This window comes from Pezoporus flaviventris, unplaced genomic scaffold (assembly GCF_033815535.1).
Source record: "Pezoporus flaviventris isolate CSIRO_AGI_PZ_B2104156 unplaced genomic scaffold, CSIRO_AGI_Pfla_v1 ptg000071l, whole genome shotgun sequence".
Classification (NCBI taxonomy): Eukaryota; Metazoa; Chordata; class Aves; order Psittaciformes; family Psittacidae; genus Pezoporus; species Pezoporus flaviventris.
In genome coordinates, this window is record NW_026892619.1 from 1,812,662 (window position 1) to 1,840,270 (window position 27,609).

At 51.0% G+C, this 27,609-nt stretch overlaps 2 protein-coding genes across 8 annotated transcripts in view; both read left to right on the top strand.

Annotated features, from left to right (window-relative positions):
• Positions 1-6,220, top strand: part of KAT6A (lysine acetyltransferase 6A) — a 31,902-nt gene extending 25,682 nt beyond the window's left edge. For all 4 annotated transcript variants that reach the window (XM_061472436.1, XM_061472440.1, XM_061472437.1 and 1 more), the window contains exon 18: positions 1,072-6,220. In XM_061472436.1, coding sequence (XP_061328420.1) covers positions 1,072-3,659 — 2,588 coding nt within the window. In that variant the 3' untranslated portion in view covers positions 3,660-6,220. The remainder of the gene's footprint in view (positions 1-1,071) is intronic.
• A 5,586-nt stretch (positions 6,221-11,806) lies between these two features.
• ANK1 (ankyrin 1) overlaps positions 11,807-27,609 on the top strand; it is a 52,774-nt gene continuing 36,971 nt past the window's right edge. For 2 of the 4 annotated variants that reach the window (XM_061472441.1, XM_061472442.1), the window contains exon 1: positions 11,809-12,699. In XM_061472441.1, the coding sequence (XP_061328425.1) occupies positions 12,574-12,699 (126 nt within the window). In that variant the 5' untranslated portion in view covers positions 11,809-12,573. Of the gene's footprint in view, positions 12,700-27,609 lie in introns of all 4 variants that reach the window. The other 2 variants (XM_061472446.1, XM_061472443.1) reach the window with 2 other exon arrangements.

Below are 27,609 nucleotides of genomic sequence, written 5' to 3' on the forward strand. Positions count from 1 at the left end.
TACTCTGAATACTGGGGAAAATGAATCCATCTATGGATAGATTAAAATATAACATACTAGCTGCCAGGAAGAGAGGGGGTTTGGTAAATGAAGTGAAGGGCAGCTCGCTGCTGAAGTCTGTGATAGAGTGTTTGAAGGTCATGTCCAGTAATTAGCATGGGTTTCTAGCCTAGGGGCCAAAGAGATTCAGATGATCCTAAATACATGAACCAGGGAATCTCAAGTGAAGTAGAGACATTCTGTCATCTCTTTATTTAGCCTTGGTGAAACTGCAAACAACCATCTTTACTCTGTTATTCACACTTGATAGACTGGAATAGTTCACAAGAACAGTCGTGGGCTGATTAAGAGATTAGAACAAATGTTCTATAATAGATTCAAAGAAAGCGGAGGCAAAAGAGTGACTTGATCAAGTTGCAAATTGCTAAGGTGAGTAAGGAGATTTACTTATTTGATAAGAGAGATTTTCTGCCTAGCAGATAAAAGGAGAATTAATACAAAAGCAGATTAAGTAAATCCTGTGTCTGAAGACAGAAATTCAGACGGTAAAGGGTGAGTATCAACTAGTGTCAGTGGTTAACTGTTGCAGCAGTTTACCAGCCGTTGTGTAAAATAAATCTGGCCCAATTCAGTTATCTGTGTCTCTGTTTAAAAGCATTTAAAAGCATAAAGCCCCCCAAAAGTGAAAACTTTCTTCAGCAGATGCACAGCATACAGATCTAAATAGAAACAGGGTTTTAATTCACCTTCATGGAACACTTTCATTTGTGAACTATTGTATAAGTAACATTTGTCAAGGGTGGTGAGTTTTTCCAGGACTGTATCATACAGCCTGATGTTTCGCCTGCACTGTGTGTTAAAGGCTCAGGGCTTTGACCATGCATGTGCTTGAAAACACTGGTGGTCTTTGAGAATGTAATGTGATTGCTGACAAGCAGCCCTTGATCTTTCTTGTTAACCCTTCACAATGAATCTCTAAGCTGGTATTGATACAAAAAGTTGATAAACATGATGGGAATGCTGGGGTCAAACAAATGCGTTTGAACAATGTCTTTCAATTTGTGTTTTCAGGTAACCCACCTTTGAAACCATTATCTATGCTGAGAAAATGTGAAGATAAGGATTCTTCACTTGAGCCAGATACTTCTACACCCATGAAAAAGAAGAAGGGATGGCCAAAAGGGAAAAGCCGAAAACCAGTGCACTGGAAGAAAAGACCTGGTCGAAAACCAGGGTTTAAACTGAACCGGGAAAAGGAGCCACCGTCAGCTGAGGATGAAGGAGTTGATGCAGTGGTAGCTAATTCAAAACCAGGGCGTAAGCCCAAACTTTCAGATCAAGAGGAAGGTGTTGAGCAGAAAGAAGAGCTGCCTTTTACTGAGGAAAGGAAAGAGGAAGATGTGAATGTGGAAGCAGAAGAGGTAGGAGAGGGAGAAGAGGAAGATACAGCCAGCAGTGAAGTAAGAGCAGTTTCTCCTGTGGACAGCAACAGCAGTCCAGTGCCAGAAGTAAAAGAGCCTGAGATAGAAGAGGAGGTAGAGGAGAAGCCACGGGTTTTAGAAGAGCAGAGGCAATCAGAAGAAGAACAGCAAGAACTAGACGAACCTGAGCATGATCATGAAGAAGAAGAGGAAGTTGCAGCAGCAACGAATCAAAATGAAGATCACGATGCTGATGATGAAGACGACGGTCATCTGGAGTCTGTAAAGAAAAAAGAGTTGGAGGAGCAGCCTGTTAGAGAAGGGGTGAAGGAGGAGCCTCAGGTGCAAGAGTGTTTTTTAGAAACAAGCATACCAAGCAGTAGAGAAGATACAAAAGAAAAAGATGAAACGGAGGCAGATTCTGAGGAAGAGCAGGCTTCCAATGAGACATCAGTAGGCTCAGAGCACGTCCCTGGGTCTGAAGACGACCACGAAGAAGAGCAGAGTAATAAAGAAGGGTTAATTGAGTTAAAGGAAGAGGAAGAGATTCCTCATAGTGAGCTAGATCTTGAAACTGTTCAAGCAGTCCAGTCCTTGACACAGGAGGAAAGCAATGAGCATGATGTAGCTTACCAGGACTGTGAAGAAACTCTCGCAGCTTGTCAGACTTTGCAGAGTTACACCCAGACTGAGGAGGATCCTCAGATATCCATGGTTGAAGATTGCCAGGCCTCAGAACACAACAGTCCAATATCCTCTGTTCAGTCCCACCCCAGCCAGTCTGTACGTTCTGTCAACAGCCCAAATGTGCCTGCTCTGGAGAGCAGTTACACCCAGATAAGTCCTGAACAAGGATCCCTGTCCGCACCCTCTATGCAGAACATGGAGACCAGCCCCATGATGGATGTGCCTTCAGTATCGGACCACTCTCAGCAGGTGGTGGATAGTGGCTTCAGTGACCTTGGCAGCATTGAGAGCACTACAGAGAATTATGAGAACCCCAGCAGCTACGACTCCACTATGGGAGGCAGCATCTGTGGAAATAACTCTTCCCAGAGCAGCTGTTCCTATGGAGGACTGTCCTCTTCTAGCAGCCTCACTCAGAACAGTTGTGTTGTCACTCAGCAAATGGCAAACATTGGCAGCAGTTGCAGCATGATGCAGCAAAACACTGTCCAGCCTGCAGCAAACTGCAATATCAAGTCACCTCAGAGCTGTGTAGTAGAAAGGCCTCCAAGTAACCAGCAACCAACAACACAGCCACAACAGCAACAGCCTCAGTCACAGCAGCCACAGCCACCACCTCCACCCCAGCAGCAACCTCCGCTGTCGCAGTGTAGCATGAACAACAGCTTCACCCCAGCACCTATGATCATGGAAATACCCGAATCAGGAAGCACCGGTAACATAAGTATCTATGAGAGGATCCCAGGGGATTTTGGTGCTGGGAGCTATTCACAACCGTCAGCCACGTTCAGTTTAGCCAAGTTGCAGCAGCTGACAAACACCATTATGGACCCTCATGCCATGCCTTACAGCCATTCTCCTGCTGTGACTTCCTATGCAACCAGCGTTTCCCTGTCCAACACAGGGTTGGCTCAGCTAGCTCCCTCCCATCCCTTAGCAGGCACACCACAAGCACAAGCCACCATGACACCTCCACCGAACCTGGCGTCCACCACCATGAACCTCACGTCACCTCTGCTCCAGTGTAATATGTCTGCCACCAACATTGGGATCCCGCACACCCAGAGGCTGCAGGGGCAGATGCCAGTCAAGGGGCACATCTCCATCCGCTCCAAGTCAGCACCGCTGCCCTCTGCGACCGCGCACCAGCAGCAGCTCTACGGGCGCAGCCCCCCTGCGGTTGCCATGCAGGCCGGGCCCCGGGCCTTGGCTGTCCAGCGGGGTATGAACATGGGGGTCAACCTAATGCCAACCACCCCGTACAATGTTAACTCCATGAATATGAACACTCTGAATGCCATGAACAGCTACAGAATGACACAGCCCATGATGAACAGCAGTTACCATAGTAACCCTGCCTACATGAACCAGACAGCACAGTATCCTATGCAGATGCAGATGGGAATGATGGGGAGCCAGGCCTACACCCAGCAGCCTATGCAGCCCAATCCTCATGGAAACATGATGTACACTGGCCCCTCCCATCACAGCTACATGAACGCTGCTGGGGTGCCCAAGCAGTCTCTCAATGGACCATACATGAGAAGATGAGCAAGATGAACTTGCATCCTAAAAACTGAAATATATATAAATAAAGGAACCTTTTATACTGACGAACCAGAGAAAATGGACCTTTTTCCAGTTAAAATATTGCTGTAGATTTAGAGGGATTTTCTTTGGTTTATTTTATTTTTTAGGAAGCCTGGTCTTTATTTTTTGGAGGTTTTTGTTTTGTTTTGTTGTTTTTTTTGTTTTGCGTTTTTGTTTTCTTCACAATCCTGAAGCATTTTACAGCTAAAAAAAAAAAAAATCATTTACAGATGTTTTTTAGAGGGGAAAACATGCACAAAATCTTTCATAATTTAAAAAGAGCCTTACTTTGCTGACAATGTGGACAGAATACGTGTAACAGTGAAATCATCTTCCTAAATTTGTTTTATCTCAGTGTACGTCCTTTTCCCTCCCCTGTGCCCCTCTGTATTGCAGTTTCTAGTGCTGCAGTCATGTAATGTTTGACATCTCAAAGAATAACAACCCTTCCCTCTAAAACCCCACCTAGCATTTCCTACTTCTAGCAGGAGGCACTTATTGGGAGACTTGGAAGGGGACACAGAGGATAAAAGAAGCTCTTGATTTCTGCAGGTCAGGGGAAATCTTTCATCTGGAATTTTCCCTGCCTCCCTCACCCGCAGTGGAATTTGGAGTTAGGTGTAAACAATAAACTCTTCACATTTGGTGTTTTTTGTAGATGAATTAACTGACATTGTATGTTTCACGCTGAAAAGTGTAATGTGACTTGAAACTGATCCCGTTCGCCACCCAGACATGCATGTTGCACACACGTGCGTGCATGCACACATGTTCTGTCACTCTGAACTACTGGAAGCATCGAGAGAGAGAACGTTGCATCCCTCGTGCAAGTCACGAGGAGGGAGAATCGGGTGGGACGTGGCTTTTAGGACAAGCAAACGGCTGCAGGTTCTCGTGGTGAACTGCAAGTCAGCCACAAGGCTGAGGTCCCAAACTCCTCTGGTGTGTCCTAGGAAGTGCTGAGGGTCTTGGTTTGAGCCGCTTAGTCAGGCTGAGCCCAGAAGGAGCTGTTTCCAGTGGTCTGCCTCTTAGTCTCTTTACTTGAGTCATCTTGGAAGATAACGTGTATGTTGTGACTTGACAAAGAGCCCTGTGGTGTCCTTGTCCCTTTTCCATTCCTGGCATGGGGTAGGAAGTTGCTGAATGTGCCGCGCTCTGGGGGAGTCAGGGATGTTCTTCCCCGATTCTGCCGCTGTGTTGGAGACCCGTTTTATAGGAGTAGCCACACTTTGGATCTAGTGTGAGAAAAGAAGGGAATCGGCCTGTTTTACCGCAGTGAAACAGTCCAAACACTAGAGGAGGATGCAGGCAGCAGGATTTTGCTGTTTATTACCGCATAGTCCAGTTGACGTTCTCTTTGGCTACACTGCTGGCATGTCACCCAATACAAAAAGGGACACCCCTTAATGTAAAGTTCTTTTTTATTGTATATGAAGTAGAAATACAGACACATTAATAAGACTAATTTCGTTTGTTTTTAAACCAAAAGAGTCTAAAAAGAAAGTTGGGGTTTTCTTCAGATGCACTAAACCGGACTTTCCTCCAGTAGCTGCTTAACCAGAAAAGGCAGAATTCAAAGGACTTCCACTTTTTACTTCTGTTTAGTTTTGAGCATGTACAAGGCTGTGTAGGACCCCATTCTCTCTGTATATACTATTCCAGCCCCGAATAACCCATGTAGAAAGCGCACTGTGCTGCCCTCTCCTTCCTAGATCTTCAGCTGGGTCACTGCTTCCTGATGGGGGGGGGGGGTCTGAGACAGGAGGAGGAGAAGCTGTTGGAATGAGGGCAGTGGATTGAGTTTGGTTTGGTTTTTGTATGTTTTTTTTACCAATTGGGCAGCTCCCTTTTCCACAAGCCTTTGTGACTGTAGAACTATTGTAGAGAGAAAAAAAAAAAAAAAAAGTTCTTTTCTATATATAAAAAAAAAAAAAAAAGAAATTATCCAACGCAGTAATCTTGGTACCTACCATTTTTTCACTTCTGTTTAAGAAAAAGAAAAAAAAAATAAAAATATGTATTTTTAGCAAGATAACTTGGGTAATCTTCTAAAAGAAATTAAAAATCTCACTGTTAGTGACTTCGATGCCTTTTAAAAGAAATAAGAGCTTTTTCATTTCATTCCATCTTTAAAGTTTTTTATCTTTGTTGTAGAATATTAAAAACTATTTTAAGAAAGATAAAAAAATTCTCTTTAAAGAGATCTCTAGAGTGTGTGAATAGGAGCTCCAGATGCCTCTAAAAGCCGCATGTACAAATGAAGCTGAGTCTATTCCTGTCTGTTTATATTTGCTTTTCCTGTTTTGTAACCTCTTTGTACTTTGTTCATGGTGACTTGTAAGCTAAGGGGAAGGGGTGCCTAGATGCCTTTGTAATTCTCCATGTCATACGCTCCTGGCTGGATGGTCTCCCTTCCTCTCCTTGTATGTAATATCACTTTTTTTTCCCCTTTCTAGCAAGTACTTTCAAAAGAACTCTGTACATTTTAACATAAAAAATAAATTATGTTGAGCCATTTTGGATGTCAGTTGTGCATGTGGGTTTTTTGTCTTTTATTGCCGTCGGAGCAGTGAACTCTGCTCCTTGGGCCTGGGAATACCATCATTCCCTTTTGATCTGGAAGCGAGGTGGCTCGCGAGATTGCCCTCCGTGTTAATCTTTGTCTGCAGCTTCTGATCAGAGAAAGGTGAAGAAAAAACACTTGAAGGCATCTCCAGAAATCATCCTGTTTAAATCCATCTCTGCCCAGAGCTGCTTTTTGCCAGCTTGTTTGTACAACGGCTTTAGAAGCCATTGTGTGTTTGAAGCCCCCCCCTTCGCTTGCCCTCATCTGTGTCATTACCACTTCGGGTAGGAGAACTAGAGATCTTACCCTGCAGCTTCAAGGCAGAATTGGATCCGTCAGGAGCTCTGTGGTTTTGTCCCGCTGTGCCCTCCTGCAAGCTCACGGCTCACACATCACTAGATGGAAGCAGCGTTCCGCAATCGCTGCCCGCATTCCCTGTGATAGATGCTGTAGCTTGGCTCAGCCTCCTTTGGAGGTTCAAGGGCAGGCTGCCTGTTGTCTGTCACAAGTATGTCTTCAAGCGTGTTTGTCTGCCACAGGGAATAAGTGAAAAGGAGCTTGAGAATGAGTTAAGTTTCGAAGTGCTTTTGCTCTCCAGTCCTCGCCAAGATGAAATGCAAGTTGATGTACAGCGAGGATGATGCTGCATCTTCCTTCAACCCCATACATTTTTCCTTGTTTCGTTCAAGCACCGGAATTTTCAGATCAAGCATGTCAAGATACAGGTAGAAGTTGATTGCACAGGGGTGCTCCTGGCTGTTTGGTTCATTTACTCTCACAACAGCTTCCATGTTATTCAAGCATGAAGGAGAGAGAAACAGGGTGAGCGGTGAGTAAGGCTGTCACTGCTTCAATCACTTGTGAATTGTAGTGGGTGCATCAGCAGGGCTACAGGTAAGAGTCATCAGAGCTGCATCCTGTGTGTATTGCTTTCCCATAGTCAGGGCTGGAGTTAAGACTGCAATAACTATTCTGGCCCAGAAAGCTGTGTTCAGTCGCTCACAGCCACCTTTGATCCTTTTAAAGCTGTTCATTGAAGCTTTGGCACTGTCCAGTAGCACGGTTCCGAGGAGGTGGGTGCCACCCCACCGTGTCCTGCTTTTCCCATGCTTAAATGCCTGTGGTTGGAGGCCTCTTGGGGTTGGTTTGTTATTTTCTGTGTACCCTGAATTTAGCAGATTTCAGTGGAACAATAACACGCGCTTGGGTTGAATTGTTATCTAGCAGTGATGCTGTTGGAGTCAGCTTTGATTTATTACCAGTTCTCAGAAACAGCTCTCGTTTTTGGGATACAGTATGGGGTTTAAAAGTAAAATACCAATTGAGAACAGTTTTGTGTGTTCTTTAGGCAGGAATTTGGAACTCTTTTAAGAAGAAAAAGAAGCTGTTTAGATAGGAACATGATTTCTAACCATTTATAACAACTTTCTAGCTTTGTAAGCCAAGGAGCAAAGGTGAGTGGTTATGGAAATCTATAAAGAAGATCATGGGAAATGTGATTCTGGAGTTAATGGTACATAAACAGGAACTGCTGCTTAAGAAATGCTCATTCAATACAATATTCAGTAATATAGGCTGCACTGTTAATGGCCTCTGCTAGTTTGAAAGCAAGACGCAGCTCCGTTTGTGTGGGTTAACTTGATGATAACCACGTTTGGGAGCCGTGAACAAGGTGACCTCTTTTTTAGCATCTTCTTGTGCGAGCTGTCAAATCCTGCTGTGGGAGAATGACCAAACAGGGGAGGGGAAGGGGGGTTGAGAGACATTTCCCAGTCCAGAGTGGGGTTGAAATCAGACTGTCCTGAAGTGCAAGAACCATCAGCGCCCCAGAGCATGGAGTGAGCAGCCGCTGCTGCAGGCTCTGCACTGCCATGGGCAGGTACCACACAGTGAGAGCTGTTCCATTCAGCCCTGCCAGGTTTGCTCTAAATCAGTTGCTAATGTGGACCAAAACGTTTGTTACCAACCCTTAACACCCAGGCAGGAGTCTGAATGCAGCCCACAGCCATAAACCACTGTCTGGAAGCTGAGTGTGATGTAAAGGAGGCTCACTGAGAGGAGGGTGATCTTCAGGGGGTTTGACAGTTCTGGGAGCTCATCGGGGAGATGAGTAAGAAAGTGCTAAAAAGAACAGAACCATCTTCATTAATTTCCCAACCCGGGGAGCGAGCTGCTTGCTGAGATCTTCCCTCTGCAGTAGCAGAGGAATGCAGATAGACAGAGGCAGACGAAGTTTACAGCAGCCAAGGTGGGGCCTGCAGCATCTTTTATCTTTGCAGCTTGTCAGCTGGATAAGGTACCTAAAAATAGCTGCCTGAAACTGAGCTTGGAATGTGAAATCCTCCTGCCCCTAACACCGAATCGCAGCGACTTCCCAAGCATTGCTGTGCACCCAGAGCAGGGCAGGACTCCAGCGACGTGTTTAACCTCTGGCAGCAGCTGCAGTACCTTGCAGACAGAGCCAGGAACTTGTTTCTGTGCTTCCTTCCTGATGGGAGGCTCTGTTCCAAGGACAGCACCTCATGACTGTGTTGGTTCTGTGGGGCTGTTTTCCTAAGGGTTCCCTGTCAGGATCTGTTTGCTCTCCCTTGCCACATCCTTTGCCCTGTGAACTCTCTGCAACAAGGTCTCCGTTGCTACGTCTCTCATTCATGTCATATAGAATGGGTTGGGTTGGAGGGGACCTTCAGCTCATGAGGTTCCAACTCCCTCCCGTGGACAGGGCTGCCTTACACCAGACCATGTCACTCAAGGCTCTGTCCAGTCTGGCCTTGACACTGGAAGGGATGGAGCATATGGTAGAATCCCAGTCTGAGACTGAGGTACGAGAGAGTTATCATAGTACAACCAATGTATTCTCAAGGTAAAAGCGATAAACCTGGTGCTCTGTGCCAAGTCATTAACTAAGGCTCTTGATTTTGTTACTAACATGTGGCTATTGCATCCACATGGTACCCTTCAGCCGAAGGAGGGAGTCTGTTTACTGCAGTCCTGTCATCCTCCGTTTCCCCGCTTTATCCAACAGGAACAAGCAGCAGCAAGGCAGGACACATCTCCTGAGCCAGGTACTTCCCAAGCAACTTCTCCAAAGAAGAGAGGAATCACAGCTGGACAGAAATAAATGTGGTGAGTTCAGTGAAATTACTCCTGAGTCCGTTTCCCACTTGTCCTGTCCTGAGTCCTTCTGAACTAGCAGGAATGATGAAGAAGATGAGCTTCTCTTCATGTCCAGCACATCGCTAGGGTCCCTTTCTACCAGCCCTGTGCTGCTCCACGAGCTCTGATGATGGTCCTCACTGGTAAAGACCAATCTGAAGATGGTGCTGCTTGGGCCTTGGGCTGACTTTTGCCTGAAGCAGAGAAGAAAACCAGAACACAAGGGAGGCCAAAGAAGGTGAGCAGTGTTTCTGAGCCTGAGTGGAGGGAAAGGGGGAGAGAGCATCTGTGTCCTTCCCTGTCTGCCTGGGATCTGTGTGGCAGACTTGTCCACCAGCTCTGGAGAATGGGGGCATCCATAAGGTCTCCTGCAGGAAAACAGGAGGGAAGATGTAGGGGGACCAGTAGGTAGGATGTAAGGGGATCCCCAGTGGATTGGCTTGGCTCTGCTCACTGCCTGGCGGGGCTCTGCCTGTGGGCTGTGATATGTCAGGCCAACATCCTGAGTTCAGAATTGAGGAGCTCCTGAAAACATTCTTGTTGCTCCTCCGTGGCTGCATCTCCTCCCTCCTGTGCAAGGCTTCCTGTTCCTTCCCCTGGACCAGCACACGTGTGACTGGTTCCAGTCCCTCCCGCATCACCTTCCCCATATCCCGGTTCTCCCACGGTGATCCCTGCTCGTTTTGTGCTCGCTCTGTTCTGGCTTACAAGCAGTTAAGAGGTGGGATCTCTTCGTAGGCGGAGGCAGTGCCCTACAGGCAAACAGAGTCTGAGTGTGCTGCCATTGCCTGATGCCATTTGGCTGTGTCTGTAGCAGATGCTTTGCTGACATCAGGGTTACAAAAGCATGCCTCTGCCTCTGCCCTGGCTGCAGCAGTGCAGGCCCTGCCGTGGAGCAGGCTGCAGTCTGACCCAGCTTAAGCCTTGGAACCTGAACGGCAGGACCCGAGTCAGGGATGCAGGGATGCACGGATGCACGGATGCTACCATGCTCAGTGCTCCTGAACCCCCCAGCGCTGGAAGGTTGTGCCCAGACACCAGCCAGTCCATGTGGTGGGAGCTGATGCTGGTGGATGTGGGTTGGTTTCACCCCTGAGCTCCCTGTTTTGGAAAATCAGGGAATTACTCAGAATTCCAGACGAGTGCAGAGCTGGGTCAGGAGGCGATGTCAAGCACACAGCAGTGAGGACTGTCATAGCCAACAACTGCTTTGCCTCCTGTGTGCCTATTGCTGAGCACAGGTCAGTCTGCGTCCCTTGTCCTGCTCACTTGAGAGGTGTCATTAGGTCCTGGCACCTCCTGCCATTCACTGGCAGCTTCAGTTGCATTTTGTGATCTCTCCTCTTTCTGCAGGGGCGTTCATAGGACGTTGCTATATAAAGATGTGCAGCTGTATCTAGACTTGAGTGTATTATTTATCCATGTGGGTGCAGTACACAGCTAAAGCTGTCCTTGAAAAGCCTGGTAAAATGTGATGATTTCCTATTCTTCCTATCTTATTAGGACCTTCTCTACATATTCTCAGTCATCATATTCTTTAAAAGCTATGTGATACACCAGCATTTTCCCTGGGTTTAGCACCCTCCTTGGTCTGTGGCTGAGGCAACAGAACTGGGGGCATTTTAAAGGGAAAGAAATGCAGGAAAGCTGATTTGGACAGGGAAGTGACCTGTAAGTGTCTGTACAGCCCAGTCTGCATCTCACCTTCTGGCCAGGCTAAATAACCTGTAAGCAGGCTGTAAGACTGCTGAGTAGAAATGGTCATTAATCCCTGCTTCATCATCTTTTGACACAAAAGGGACCTTTTCTGAGCAGAACTGGGGAGTCTGTGCCAGAGGAGTGCGGTGCTTCTACCTGGACAGGTAATTCAGTGCTGTGCCCGTGGGTTCACACACAGAGGGACCAGAACTGAGCTGATCAATCTGTGCTGCTCAGAAGTGCCTGAAGAGTGAAGCGTCTTTGCTGCAGGTCAGCTTGTCATATTGTGGTCACCAGCAAAGAGCCCACCCCGGTTTTACCCTGGTCCTCCCACACTAATGCCATGTACAGGAACCAAAGCTGCGCCTCCAGGCCTGACCCTGGCTGCCAGCATGGGACTGTTTGTGCTTTTGGAGGGCACAAAGGGGAGCGCACGGATGTGTGTGGCAAAGGGGTAGTGACTCCCAAGAAGCTTTGGCTGAAAGGACTTGGGCTCTGCTGCTGCCTGGATGGGCAGGAGCTGGTGGCTCTGGTTTACCTTGCTGGTGCTGCGTAGTCAGAGCAGCCTGAGCCCTTGGTTTCTGTCTCCCATTCACAGCCAAGATCCCTCCCCTCCCCTTGCTGCTCACTCAGTGGAGAGATGCGAGGAGGAAAGGATGCTGTTAAGCTGCACTTTGCTCCAGTACTTGGCACATCCTTTGCAATACCGGCTGTGTTCTGAGCAGAGATGCTGCCTGCCTCTGAGCCGATGCAGTGATTCTCGACTGCTCCCCTGGAAAGGAGCTGGAATCATAACCCAGGGAGTGAGCGACTGATGCGGCTGCTGCACAGAGAGTGACTGAGAGGAAGGGAATTGGAGAGACTGGAATATGTGCCTGCCTCAGCAGCACTGACTGCAGTGGCGAAGCCACTGACGGACAACATGCAGGTTACTGTTTATGCACGGCTACAGAGAACCCAGAAGTCAGGATGAAAGGCACCAGCCTCCTTTCTCATTGCTCCTCTATTGTCAACATGCATTAATTGCTGAGAGTTATTTTCCTCCCGGTGGCTGCCTGCCTGCATCTCTTCTCGTCCTGCAGGAAGAGACAGGGAGGGAGAGAAGAGCACAGCACCAGCCCGGTGTCCTGTCCCACAGGGGGGGATGCTGCAGGATGTGCCAGTGCAGTCAGGGGCTGCTGCAATGGAGCACAGAACCTCTGGAACAGCTGGATTTAGGATTACTAATGCTTTGTAAAGGTGTCCCAGACTCCATCTAGCAACTAGCTGGAGACATCGGCTGCCCTTTGGGGCTCTGCTGCCTGCTTCCTCTTTGCCTCTCATTCACTGGGCTCGCACTCATCTGGGTCGGCAGCGTTTGCGCTAAGGGAAGGGACTGCTTTTGGCCAGGAATCGGAGGGCTCTGCGTGCCGAGGTGCAGGTGTGACTCTGGAGGGACCCGCAGCCTGACCGGCCATGGCTCAAGCAGCGAAGCAGCTGAAGAAAATCAAAGACATTGAGGCTCAGGCTCTGCAGGAGCAGAAGGAGAAGGAAGATTCCCTCCGCAAGCGCAGGAACCGCTCTCGGGACCGCAAGAAAAAGGTCAGTGGCACTGGGGCGAGCAGCCCCGTACCCATCTGCCCGTGCCCACGGCAGCGAGCGCCGGTGGTGCCTATGGGGCTGGGGTGGAGGTGGCAGAGGGGCAGCTCGGTCCCTGTGCAGACCGATGTGCAGTCAGCTCGAGGAGCAGTTTGCTCAGCAGAGGACAACTTTTGGGGCCAGGAATGTGCTGTTTGCCCTGACAGCTTGAGGGGGTGGAGTGGGAAAAGGAAGGGAGCGAGGGGTTTGTCAAGGCAGCTGAAGAGCCTCATTCTGCCCAATAACAACATTGATCTCGAAGGTAAAGCTGCTGCTTCCAGCTCCATGCAGCTTCCCGGAGTTGCTCCGTGTCTGCAGAGCAAGGGGGCGAGAGCCCCTTACCCCTTTCTCTAATGCCTGCTCCATGCCCTGCTTGATCCCTGCCGGAGTCTGGGTGCAGGCACAGCGGGAGCAGAGCGCTGGCAGAGGCAGCTGTGTGTGAGCTGCTCCCTGCTTCAGGGCAGGCTGCATCCTGAGTGGGACACAAATCATCCCTCCCAGCACAGCCACACTCCGGGCTGGCAGCAGCTCGAGCAGGGGGGCAGGAGCAGGGAGAGGGGCTTTCCCCTCTGCTGACACCAACACGCTGGAGCCTTGGGTCTGTTCCTCTCTGGCAAGTCGGTGCCAGTGGTTTCTTGCCACCAGGAGCAGGTTTGTTGCCGAGGGAGCCTTGCTACCCCTTAAACACCTCTTGACCTGAATGTTCTCCGGACAGCAAGGCCCAAGGCTGTATGTGCTATGCACCAGTACAGAGATGCATGAGGAGGGAGGTGACACCAAGGGTAAGCAAGGATATCCATGAGGGGAGGCACCGGTACAGGGATGTCTTAGTTGGGCTTCTCTGCCTATAGCAAAAGACTTGGAGACTCCCATGTCCCCCCCCCCTGTGAGCAGGAGCCTCACAGCAGAGCTCTGCTGCTTGGAGCATCTCAATATCTGGGTCCTGGGAAGAGTCGTGCTGAGATGCTGGGGACAGGCAGTGCTCAGCTTCCTGACACAGTGCAAGTGGGCAAGTGCTGGGTCAGGCTGCTGGGGCTGGTCCTGGGCTCTGGAATTCCTGGATCTGGTTCATCCTTGTTTCTGGTGAATGCTCTCCCCACGGTTCTTCGGGAGAGCCCTCCACTTCCCTTCTCCCCTCGCACCCCAAAGCACAGTGTCCGGGTGTCCTGTTGATGGTTTGGGGGACTTCATGTGGAAGGTACCGGAGAGGGCACCTTCTCACCAGCTCCTTATGGGAGACCCAAGCTGCCAGGACACGCTGTGGTGCAGGCAAGGGAGCTGGAGAAGCATCACTCAATGCACCCAGAGGTGTCTGGTACCCTTTACAGCGATGACCCAGCTTTAGCAGGATCCTCTCTGGGATGGGGAGCATGGAGCAAGGTCTCCTTACAGGAATCACTGCAGGGCTCTGGTGCACTGAGGAGCTGATCTTCAGCTCTCCCTTTGCAAGTGGTGAACCAGGGCAGGGTGGGCAGAGCCCCTGGTTACCTCCTGCTCCTCTTGGGGCCAAAGCTGGGTGTGAGGATGTTTGCTTCTCTTAATGCCAGGGCAAGCAAGAAGGGGTGTGTGTCTGCAGGGGGACATCAGCGGACACGCTCAGGAGGCATGTGAAGCCTGCAGACAGATAGGAAGTTGAGTGTGGGGTCTCTCGGGTGCCCCACTCACATCGAATGCTGCCTTCTCCAATGGGAACTGCAAGGCTTGTCCCTGTAGGGCCCCTGTTACATGAAGTTGACCATCTCTTGTGTTGCCAAAGGGCTGTGGAGGGGGTCTGCGGTGAAGAACCACCAAACCTGGACAGTTTGCTGTTGGGTCCTGCCATCTCTCCCTATCCCCAAAGCTGAGTGGCTCCGGTGGTAGTGCTTTACTGTAGAAGTCTCCTTGGGGCCAGTCTGGAGGCCGGCCCAAGGTGTTGTAGTTTCTCATTCTGCTTTGCTGCAGCGGTTGGGGGGGGGGGGTTTAACCCCTGTTAGCCTGTTAATGCCCTGCATGGGACCCACGTCATGGCGATGCAATAGGCTCTGGCACTGGCAATGGCCTGAGACCACAGTCTTGTCCCTGGGTCCTCGGGCTCCTCCACCCTGTTGTTGTCGTCTCTCTCGCTCCATACACAAATACAGGCTCTTTTGGGCAGAGGCTGTTGATTTGCTCTGTGTTTGGACACTGCAGCGTGTCAGTGTCTTGGTTTATGACTGAGCCCACCGTGCACCGCTGCAGCGCAAGGTGTTAGCAGGGATGTAACCTATGGGTTTCATGTATGGGTTACAGCCAAGGAAGGGCTGGCATCGCAGCACGCACTGGAGGTGGCCAGAGGAAGGAGATGATTGCCCCAGAACAAGTTTCTTCTCAGTGCATGCAAGCTGATGTTATGTCTTGGGGCATGAGAGCTTTGTACCTGTCAGTGTTCCCAGGCTCTTTTGCTCCCATGAACTGCACGGTGGAATCCTGCAAGAACCCTGTGTCCTGTGGTACCTGGAGGCAGTGGGTGCTGTTATTTAATGCTGTGTTGCCCCAAACCCTTCTCCTTGGACCATTATTGTATTTATTGCTTCTTAGTTTCCACGACACTTTCCTGGCTTCTGTATCAAGTGCATGTAATGATTGACCTTGTACTGTCCATTTCCATGCTGTGTGCCTCTCATTTGTCCCTCAGCACACGGACAGCCCAGGTTTATCACCTCCAGTATTCCCTGCCCCTAACCTCTGTAATTCAGATGGTCAGAGCCAGTGTTTCGTTTGAGAGGGGCTGCACAAGGATTTAAGGGGTGGGATCTTGTCACTCACCCTGTGACAAGTGCAGCCGCACTTGTGTTTTGGGCCGAGCTGCCCTTTAAACAGCCAGATATGTCCTAAAGACGTGTCCATGGGCTCTGCAGCGTGGCTGGAGGTTGCCTCCGTCTAAGGATGACACCAGGGAGCAAGCTTTCAATAGCTCCATCTGTTCCCACATTTAGTGCTGTGCTGAACTGGGAGGATTTATGAGGTCCAGCATAAGATGCCGGTAGATTTTCGGGGTGCTCTATAGCCAGGGGTTAGGGAGAGCAGCCCCAGAACAAAGCAGGGTGTCAGTAGAACAATACAAGTTCACTGCCAGGAGGGAATTTGCCAAGCATCATCTAGGTTGGCTCCTTGCTCTTCCTGCCGCAGTAGCCTAGCTTGAAATCACTGCGTTTCACTTCAGTGGCCAGTTCCCAGGGGACCAGAACCACTCCAGTACAGCTGCTGGGCTGCATGGGGAGCCTCTGCTGTGGCTGCAGTGCCAGGCACGAGGTGACAGGCGGTAGCAAGAGCTGCTTTGGCTGCAGCTCTCTGGCCCTTATTTGCAGTTCTGGGAGGCAGCGATGGTCAGGAGCGCTTCCTTCCTTTCACAGCCGGTGTGCTGTGGTCAGGCTGCCTCAGGAGGCAGGAAGCCCTCACTTGGAAGGCACCCAGAGCACTTAAAGGTCCTGCCTTCTGCAGGGCGAGCGGGGAGCAGCACGAAACACTGTGAGTGTGATGCTTGGATGCAGTTTGTGAGGCAGGGCTGTGACTTGTTATGTGAGCACACCGTCACCGAGTCCTTTTTGAGCTGCCCGGGGATTGCTGTGGTTATTTACTAAAGGTAGAAAGTGGACCAAATCCTTTTCCAGGAATTCTGGAAGCATCAGCGCTTGTTCCAAAGGGCTCTAAATGTCTAACCCCCACATGGGGCCCTCGGTACTTGGCTTCCCTTTGTTTGCATCTACAAGCAGAGTGCAGCTGTACCAAAGTACCCCAGGACAGGTCGTGGTGCCTGGGGTGCAACCTGACCAGCTTAGACTGAGACTACTGACAAAAAGCAAGTTAAGACCTTCATGGCAATCTTTCTTCCTATTGAAATATACTTCTTGTGGTACCAAATTCAGCCAAACAGCCAGTGAAGGCTGAAGAGGGGCAGAGACCTTCATCTGAGGAGTACAAAGAGGCAGATCCCCCTCTGCTGGCATGTGGAATTCATGGAGCAGGAGGCTGGAACCTCTAACCCATCTGTGACGAGCCTGCTATGTGGTAAATAGGAGAAACAGCACTTCAGTAACAGCAGCAATGCCAATAATGTCCAAAGAGCTCCTCGAGTGCTCATACGAGTGCAGTCTGTGCAGCATAACCGTGGCTGCTGGGTTAAATAACAGCCTCATCAAAAGCTCAGAAGGAAATTCCTATGATAATGCTATCAATGTTTAAATGATAAATTAACAGCGTGAAAGATGTGATGCTCTCAGTGTACTGCGAGGATGTAGGTTTTGCCTGGGCATCTGATAGGATAGAATAGAACAGAGTAGAAGACAAAGCTGCCTGAACTTACCACTTTTCTTCTTCTTTTTGTGGGGGTTAATGAGGAGCAAACTGCTTTGCTCTGCCCACTTCTCTCTAGTTTCTTTTGCAAGTGTCCAAGGCAAGTCTTTCTCTATGGATTTGTGAGCATCTCACCCAGTGCAGTCTGGAATGGTAAAAGAAAATGATTCCTGATAAGAAACTCCCTGAATAAGGCTCCTTGCCTTTTTCCAGCCACCCTAATTTTCCATTCCCTATAAAGAGCACCCAGACCAGTGTGGGGTTTGGGACCCCCCACGGTACAGGCTGGCACCGTGCTTGGTGCAGCACTGCTTCTGGACGCTGCAGCAAGGAATCTTGTAGCGCACATTGATCTGCACTGAACTGCACCCCAGCAGGAGAGGGAACAGGGAGACAGGGAATGTGTGCAAGAGGGCTTGGGATAGGTGGGAATGAGAGAGAGAGATGCTTCTCTTTGGCAGGAGCTGTGGTGGAGAAAGCTCTTCCACCAGCTGGAATGACATGGTGGGAAAGGGCGAAGGAAGCACAGAGGATTCAATGTGATCCAAGCATGGGTAAGGAACACATGTGAGGATAGGCAGCTGACATGGGCTGTGGGAAGAGACTCCAAGCTGCAGCGTGTGCTTTGGATCCCGGATGGGCAGCTCTGAGGAGCCTGAGGTGATGTGAAGGATGCTTTTCGCATGAAGGAAGATGTGCGTGCTCAGGAAGCAAAGGGAATGTGGGAGCTGGAACCAGTCAAGTCGCATTTGGACCAACAGCCACAAGCTCAGCCAGGCAGAGGAGGGACCACAGATGATTCCATAGCAGGACAATGGAACAGTCACATAGGGTGACCACGCTTGTGCTTGTTGTGTGACAAGCAGAAGAGCTCGCTCGCCTGCTGTTTGCTGTGTCAGGGTGGGACTGAAGTCCAAGCTTGGGATCTCTGAAGTGGAAAATCCAGGCACCTCTGTCGGAATTATGCAATCAGCACAAGAGAAACTGGGGTGAGAAATCGCTGCTGGAGCGTGGCCAAGGAGCCACTGGGGCTATTCCCTCTGCTTGCTGCCATCCTTTCCAAGGGCTGCCACACAGCAGGAGCCGTCAGCTTGCACTGGATGTAGTGGGGCTGCAGAGAAGGGAGTGATGGACAGGAGGAGAGGGAAGGGTTTCAGCAGCCCTGGGCTGCAGAGCATCCCCAGGATAACCCGACTCCTGAGCACCATTGTGCTTTCCTTCCCTGGATGTCAGGCCTGGTACCATTACTGGATTGGGGTACCCGTATTTCTGCATTCAGCGGCTGTATGTGCTGAGGATGTGACGTGGCCTTCATCCACCCAGGGCTTCACTGGCTGCTGGGTATCTAACCTGCAGGCTGGAGCTCGTCAGCACAATACAGGACCATGCCACTGCACAGTCTCAGAGCTGCTTTGTCCCTTCCTGTGCCTGTAACTTCTGCTGTCCCCCAGTGCAAGTTTTGTCAGCCCCATCGGCCCGAACTCCTCCTGCATCCCCTTGTGTTGCAAGAGCAGTGACTGTGCAGACACCTTCCCCGAGGAGCCGACCAGCTCGTGGTGCAGCACGTCATCGAGGGAGGCACCTTCATGAGGACACCGGATGCTCCAGCACCTCTTTGCTTGGCGTGTCTGGACTCCGGGGCTCTGCAAAGGAATTGGTACCCGGAACGTGATGCTGCTCTGCAGTGACAGGGAGAAGGGGCGTGGGATATCAGGAAAGCCAAAGACTTTGGGACTCAAGGAAGCCCCTAGGTCTTAACTGGAGGGCCAGCATAGGCAGAAAATTGCACCGTGTGACTAGGACTAGGCTCAGTTGTTAGCTATCTGCCTGCTGTGTGGGCTTTCAATGGGGTTTTTGGATTGAAGGGGTTTTCTGGTTAAACCTTCCTGTGGGCTGCGTGCGTGCTGGGTCCAGAGCAGCAGCTTCCCTGCTGCAAGTGTCCACGGCGTGCAGCTGGGAAGGCGTTTTCTCCACATAGCTGCTATCAAACTGGGGTGAAGCACGAGCTCCACCAGAGGCCATGCGGTGCACAGAGAGACGGAGGACTCGCACCCCACCTCTGCCCAGCGCGCCCCATGGAACGGCTTTGTGTGACTCCAAGGTAGCCGTGACCCTCCCAGCTCTGCCAAGGTTGTTGGGAAGCAAGTCCCATGAGGACGTGGGGAGCATTACATCAGCTGCCTGCGCTGTAAAGAGACTCAGACCTCTGATTCATAGGAGCTCAATAAATATTTAGCTCTTGCTTTCGGCTGGGTCGGGAAGCACAGGGGCTGTGTGTGACGATGCTTCCTCTGAGGCTGCCTGACCTGCCGCTGGAGTGCTGTTCCGATGGGAATGCTGTCAGGATGGGAGCCAGCATCACGCTGTGCTGTACTGCTCTGCCGTCTGAGGCTTTTTTTCTCACAACCCACTAAGGTTTCCGCTCCATCTCTCTCTGTCTGGTACTGAATCAGCAGGAAGAAGAGGCTGTCTCAAACTTACCTTCGACTAAACTCTGTCCCATTATCTCGCTGCTGCTCACAATCACCCTCTAGCATGATTCTATTAGGTTGCAATGCAGCATGCACCCGTTGAAGCGGGAGCATCTGTGCTCTTCGCAGTGCTCGCGTTAATGGCATCTTTGTCTGCAGGAAGGAAAATGGCAATGCAGAGGTTACCCTGCTCAAAGGTCCTTCCCGGTGGGGAGGTTGCAGGAGTTTCTGGCTGAGCAGTTTGGTTTGTTGCAATGGGCACAGACCAGGACCTCTCTCAAACGGCCCCACTGGAAAAATCAGAACATGTATATGGTAGCAGTTCCTCTCTGTCAGAGATTCATAGTTAGGACTGGGAAGAACTCATCTACCTCAACCCTGCCTCCCTTCGCAGGATGCGGTGCCACGAGAGCTTCGTCTCTAATGCGACCTAATACATAACGCACCACGTTTGACTTGGGAAGTGCATCCCTTTCCCGGTCAGCAGTTGTCCACAAGCACTAACGTCACTTGTAAGTGAGGAACAGCTTGTACAGCGCTCAGGGAGCGAGGCATTTTGGAGGCTGTGCCCGTGTCCTTCCCTGACATTTCCAGGCAGGAGGGAAACGCAGCGCTGTGCTGGGAGGGGGAGCGGCTGGAGCATGAGCAGAATACAGCATCTGGATGGGAGGGATGTCAGGTCAGAGCAGCCCCTGCTGCTGCTGCTGCTGCTGCTGCTGGTGCAGGAGGAGGCACCGGGGGGAGGCTGGTGCCATTCTGCACTGCTGCTCTGCAGGCTCTTTAATTATTCAGGTACTAATAGCATCCCGATGAGCCCGGTGAGCCCATCGCTTGACGGTGTACGGGAAATGACGGGAGCCACGTTTGGAGCCTTGTAGCACTCAGGAATCTGCTTCGGGAGCAAGCTCTTTAGCCTGGTCCCTTGGCAGTGGGGACTCTTGCTGTGCCCAGGCAGCAAGCCCTATAGAGCAAGACCTTCAGGAGGAGAAGCAGCGCCCTTTGTGGAAGTCCTGTGTGTGACAGCCTGTGGGGCTGGGGTAGGAGCTGCCTGCAGGGTGCTGCAGCTGAGGTGCAGCAAGCCCGATCCGAGCTCAAAGGAAAGCAGCTTCACAGAGGGCTAAAATTAGAAGTTTAGTCTGAATTATGCTAATTTGTTTTAATTGTCTGAAGTGTGTCAAGGTTCTTCAGAAACGTACCCTCTCCGCGCCGGTCCGCAAAGGTGCAGCATCACCGGGGGCGTGAGGGAAGGGATGGGTCAAGGATTGCAGAGATTTCTGGGTTCCCTGCCCTACTTATATCTCCCGAGCGGTCCCCACCTCCTGCTCGCAAGATGCCATGAGGGTAGCTGCTGAAAACGTTAGCCTCGGGTTGGACAGACCCAAGATGAGCTGGGGGCAGCCTCCTGGTGCAGCTCCTGGCACCTTCCCTCTACCAGAGCACTGCTCAGCAGGGCAGAGCCGTCCCCACGTTTCCCTTTCAGCCGAGCTATGCCGTGTTTGGAGCCACCACCCTGCAAACAGCAGCAAACCCCAAGCTCCCTTCCCCTGGGCGAACCACATCTTGCCGGCTGGGTGAAGCCGAGCAGGGGCTGCAGATGTAGGGCTCTGTGTGAAACCGATGGCTTCGAAACCTTGCGGCCTCAGTGAGTAAAGCTACGGCAGGAACAAAGCGGCAGGTATCCACCGGAGCGCCTCGGGAGGCGGAGGGGGGGAACGCAGCAGCAGGAGAGCATTTAGGAAACAGATGAGGTTTCTATATAGATATATATAGTGTTTGTGTGTGTGTGCCCAGGTCGCTGGGAAGGCTCCTGGTTAAGCACAAAGTACTGCAGCAAGGCTCTGGTTCTTCACTGTGCTGTTGTGACAGCGCTTTTTAGGGCTTGTAGGGTGCATTCGTGTGCGTACGTTGGACCTTTTAAGTGGGGAATGCAGGGAACAGCGCAGAAACCCTTTGCAGGGTATAAACTGTGTTAGGTTTTTAACTGATGTGATGGTCTCTGCAAAGGAATGGTAACTATTTCCACCTTTGTACGTTGTCATTTGTCCAGAAAACTTCCAGATACTCAGCAGGAAATGCATAGAGCACTCAGAGTCCATTTAGTGCTGTCAGGATGCCATGCCTGGAATGGGGAGCACTGTGTTTCTCCCAGGAGTTGCTGATTGCAGCACAAAGCAAAGAGTAAGATAAATGCAATGAGAATGTGCTGCTTTGGTGGGTGAGACAGGCAGGTGTGGGGTGAGCTGAGGACACGTCAGCTTTAACAGTGTCATTCCCGGCTTGCACAGAGCATCCCTGAGCGCAGGGAAGATGCTGCCCCTTGGCTTGGGTATCCCATGAGCACTGCACTGGTATCTGATGCCAACCATGGGCAGCCAAGGCGCTGACTGCTCCATCTAGGTCTTGTTCCAATGCTGCCCCCATGGCATCTGGTGCTTTCATGCACCTCGAGGCAGCGCAGATGCCTGGCATCCTAATGCACTGATGGGATGTCCTCTGAGGGCCTGTCATCTGTTTAAGGCACATATTGGGGAAGAGAAGAGGGTTGTGTCTGTGCTGGCACCTCTCAGGGACTGAGCTGCCTGCTCCGATGGACTGACCCAGCCTGTGGTCCCACACGCAGGGGCTCGGAGCCTTGCCTTGGGCGAGGGTTTTGGGACATGCTGTTCTAGGCTTTCAAAGCATTTGACCCTCCCATCTCCAGACACGCTGCTGTTGGACTCTGTCTTCTCAGCTTGATTTCCTTCCTCTGGCCCCAGCTGCAGGCACTGCCTTTCAGGCCCGAGAGCTGTGTCCTAGCATGGCATGCATCACTGCTCACGTTAGCTGAGGAGCACAGGCCAGCTTCTTCCATAACCCAGCGTTTCAGCTGTCGTTTGCAGGTTAGCTGTTGTGAATGGCACTCAGAGACCTTGGAATCTCTTGTGCAAAGCTGAAGGCACACCTCATCAAGCTCCTCTTGTCTGCAGCCTTCTGGTGGTGAGGTTCTTGAGGTGAGGCTGTCGTGCTGCTTCCTAGACTGTGCCTTGGCTGGGCTGCAGGAGGGTCTATCCTGGGCTCTCTGACTGTGAAGAAAGAGATGCTTTGGACGGACATTGAACATGAATGGCTTTGCCCTTAGAGCCATAGAGCCCGTTTCACCTCATTGTCCTCTATAATCATTTAAACCCAAAGTTAAGCTGGTGTTATCAGCATGTGGAAGCACTCAGAACCCACCAGCCTCTTTAAGACCTCATATGAGTTGGCTGGGAGAGGCAAAACCTTAACAGCAACATATCAAACCTGTGAAAACATCCCAACACAAGGCAAATTCTTACCCTTCTGAAGTTGTCCCTCTGCTTGCAAGTGTCACACAAGCCTTAGTGATGGAGCAGAGAAAGGGCTGCTTTGGGCTGTACCTTGCCTCTGCTGGATAACATCTGTCAGAGCTTTAGGCAGGGATGAGATGCCAACCAAGCTCTTTCTCCCGTTCATCTAAATGGGAGGGGAGAGAGTAAAAGGGGGATGCCTTTGGTTTACCCGGGGCTCATATGTACTCTGTTGATGACCGAAGTGTGAGCTTTCCTTGTGTGCTGTAATCATGCACACCTTTGCTAGGCTCTTACTCTGCTATTTGAAGCAATAATATTGGACTGCAATGTTTTTCCATGGATTTGCTTATAGGAGTAAATGGTATGTTCTTAAATAAGATGCTAACTTCAACAAGCCGGTGTCCTTGACTTGTGGATCTCTGCGTGGAGTTTCTCTTGGCTTGGGGTGTTGGGGCTCCTTTTCTTCCTTTCCTTCCTTCCTTTTCCCTCTCCAGTCATCCTGTGGCGGATGAACGTTCACAAGCTGGCAGTGGGCATGGGGAGCACCGTGTGGGCTGGTGCTGTGCTAGAGAGCTCTCAGAAAGGGAAAACTTACCTACTTGGCTCTTGTTGGGGGACTTGCTTTCACTGCAGTGGGGAGTGTTACGATGCTGCTTCCCATCTGTAATGCTGAAACAGAAGTTTTATCTGTGGGCCACTCTCTTTGGCACGGGGCTGTTTCAGCTGGAGGAGATGCCTGCAGGCTGTAATTTCCGAAGCTTTTCCATTCTTCAGCTCTTTTCCTGGCAGCATCATCTCAGCTCGCAGTGACAGGAGGTTTGGTCCAGCACAGATTGCTCAGTGGAGCATGCATAGCACGGACGTGCCACCGCACTGATGCGGAACAACGCGCTCCTGTTAAAGAGCAAGAGGCTGGTCCACGAGCTCACCCCTTCCTGTGAGCACTGGGGAGACGTTTCCTCTCAAGCCCTGCTGTCAGATGGCTGTGGAGCTGAGGTTGCAGTAAGAGGAGCTGCAGTATCACAGGACAGAAGTATAAGGTATCTGCTGCCCATCAGTCCTGCATCAGCAAAACTCCTTCTCAGAACTTGTGAGCTCATCCCTTGCCAATGGTGAGCTATGCCTCTCGGATGTGCCAGAGGAGTTGTCTAAGGCCAGGCAGCAGCTCACTGAGGCACGGACAACATCACTTGGTACCCACCTGAAACGTCGAGGCACTTTGGGGAAATTGCAGATATTTGGGCATCTTTCACCCATCCGCTCTGCTTTAAAGTCATGCTTTTTGATGCTGTGTTTCACTTGGCTCTGCTGGCTTTTCTGTGGCCTTCCCCATTCCCCATTCACTGCCCTATGGCCAGCGCTCTGGTGGGGCTCAGCTCCCGGTACTTGATGCTGGCACTGGTAACTTGGAGTAACAGCATCCTTATTTTTGAATCAGTGGGAGGTTTTGGGGGGGGATTTTTTATTAATAACCCAAATTACCCCTTGAAACAGCAACTTGTCTGATGTTAAATATTAAACTCCACTAAGTGGGTGAACCGGAGCTCGGGAACAGCAGTATGCTGGTAATGACTTGCTATGGCAGGAGACGGTAGCGATGCCTGCCAGCACGCATTAATCCTTGCTCCTTGGAGAGATCTTCCAGGGCAGTCAGGTGCTCCTCCGCCGCTCCCCAGCTCCGGAATGGCATTTTGCATGCTTTGAACGGATCAGCACATCAAAGGCTGGCGCATCCTCGCTCTGGCGTTGCCATGGCAGCGCCAGCGGAGAGGATTTGGATGCTTCTGGGATGGGATTGTGCTGCTGGGTGTGCTGGGACAGAGCAGGGCTGCACCCCATCCATGCCATGACGGACATGAGTGCGTCCAGTGGGTCTCCTGCTCTGTAACAGGGTGGTCTGCCCCAGTTTAGGGCTGCTGTGATGCAGACCTCTGCATCTGAACTGCTCACCTCAGCTCGCTCTAGTCTGGAAGAGAAGGAGGGAGTCCTTCCCATGCTGCACCGCATGTGGAAGTAGGTCAGCTGAATTGTACCCTTAGAAATGCTTGTTTCTCTCCACTGCTTCTCAAGGGAGCCGAGACAGCAAGCCCCGCTTCAAGCATTGACTCTGTAGGTGCCTGACGCTGTTAGGATGGCTGCCTCCGGTGCCTCTGCTGTGCCCTGCACATGCTGGGTGCAGTGGATTTCCAGGGGTGAGCACAGAGCTTTAAGCCCTGTGAAAAGCTGACTGTGTTGAAGTGCTCGCAGCTCTGGCCTGTGCCTGCAGGACAGAGGCGTTGGGGTGCACATCAGAGGCGCAGGAAGGCAGGCAGGAGGACTGCTGCTAACAGGAGTGGAGCAAAGACCATGGAAGCGATCCTAATCCATTCCATTTTCTCCTCCTGCATTTGCCCTGGAGTAACTCGGAGCTGATTTCTCTGCCAGGCTGCAGGAGACCTGTGGGAGCACAAAACCTCATTGTTCTGTAGCATGGATTCATAGGAGCACATGGGGGTTCTCCGCTGCTGCCTGGGTGCTGACTTGCCAGTGCCTATTCCCTAAACTCTGCCTGGTCCTGCTCTGCAATGCAGAACTGGATGCTGGACTGAGAGCAAGAGCTGTCATCCACTGCTGACATGCACAAGTTTTCCAGCTTTTAGCTCAGGGTAAGCTGATCCAGGAACCATTATTCACTGGTCCTATTTTTGCTTCCTCTCCCTTCCACCTGGGCTTTAGTTCCCTGTCTCTAAAATCACAGAACCATGGAATCACAGAATGGTTGGGGTTGGAAGGAGCCTTTAACGATCACCCAGGGATTGCTGGGGCATCTTTCACTCGATGGGGTTGCTCTAAGCCCCGTCCAACCTGACTTTCAACTCTTCCAGTGATGGGGCATCCACAGCTCCTCTGGGCAAAATGGGGCAGCTGAATATGTTCAGTCTGTGCTGCCCTACTGGCTCGGGAGCGGATTGAAACGTGAGAGTGAGTGATGTCCTCCCTCACCACCCTCCTGTCTTCATTTACAGCTTGATTTACGTGTCTTACGGTATCCCAAAAAGCATTGTGAAGGTGCTGCCAATACATCAGGGCTGGTTCATGGCTGCCACATTGCATAGTTGGTGCCTGTGCCTGTGCTGGAGTGATGCTGACCACTGGCAGCTTTGTCCTGCTGGGACATTGCACCCCATTGCAGAGCTCAGATCCCATTCCCCAGAGGAGGATTCCTCAGGCTGTGAAGAGCAGGAGGCAGTGAAAACGGATTAGTTTCTTATACACAGGGACATAAAGGAGTCGATCTCCTTCCACTCCAGAACAACAGTGAGGCTCCCGTTAGCTCTGCTGGGTCAGTGGAGCTCTACCCTGACTCCTACTCTGCAGAATTTCTCACTTCCCAAAGTAGTGGATGAGTATTTCTGGGCCTCTGCTTCTCTCATCCAGAGGCATCTTATGTAATTGAATCAGACCTTCGGAGAAGCGACGAAATCATCCCAACTGCTGATGGGTGCGAGCAGGGCTGTGGGCACGCAGCGATGTGCACGTCTTTTGTGAATCATTCATTAATTACCCTTAAATGGAGCTCCTGGGTTTCAAGTGGCTTTTCTGCAGCCGAGCAGCTTCAGAGCATCGCAGGAAGTGGAGAAGGGTGCAGGCTGTTGTGCTGTGAGCAGGATGCACAGGCCTGGGCTCTTGTTCTTGCTGTAATGCTCTGATCAGGTTGTCCAGGAAGGCCAAGGATGCTCAGTAAGTGAATCAATGGTACCTGGAAAAGCTAACCGTGGGGAAAAGCTGCCTGGAGTCATCAGAACATGGATGGATACGCATCCAAGAAAGCATTTGGCTCCTTTGCTTGCTCAGCAGGGGGATGAACAAAGGTGCAGGCTGCCAAGCTCTTAGATGCCTGCACAGAATTGGGCTCTGGGAAGGAGCAGGGACGTGCGGTTGCACTCCAGACCTCAGGGCATTGACTTTCAGTTCAGAAGGCTCGGATTAAGCTCTTCAGGAAGAGCAAGGACAGCAGGATTGAGAGGCTGGTGCCTTGCCCACTGAGACAGCGCTGACACTGCAAGGTGTGCAGTCAGGAGCTGTATGGGGATGAGCATGGGCATTTCTCTGCTGCTTTCATTTGCAGCCTCCTGTGGTGGTTTAAAACATGGCCTTGAGCTCGGATAGTTCCATATAAAGGGTTTCAATTACAGTAAAAGCCCAACGTTTTTCCACCTTCATCCCTCTCAAAAGTCTCATTAAGTTGGGCTTCATTCTGTACCAGTATTAATTGCCTCTGGGCAAAAGCAACCCCGCGCACGGCACATGCTTCTGCTAAGTAGTAAAACATCACCAGAGCGCTGGAAGGAATGTCATGGGAAATGGGGATCCTGTCCCCATTGTAGGGGCCAAAACAACATCTGCAGCCTTTATTTTCTGTGTCTGTTGCTGTGGAGGGCCTGTCCTTGGGGCTCTCTCTTCCACAAGCAGCATCCAGCCCTTATTGCTGCTCAGGGCCCAATTTCCCCTCCTTGAAACTCTTTTCCCTGCCACCACCTCAGAGCAATGCGAGAGATGCAGTGTGGAGACTTCCCATGACTTGTTTTCCTTTGGTTTTGCTTGACCCTGTGCGCACAGATCCCTGCTGAGCTGCTGCACTGCCACTGGTGTTGCTTACAAATAGCTGGGCTTAGAATTCCACCAAGTTCCTTGGTGATGCTCCTCATCCTGTTTATCCTGCCAAGCTGTGCACCAGCTCGGTCCAGAGGGAAAAGCGGAACGAATCCCAGCCAAGTGTGGTGTGAGCAGTGATTGGGATTCGT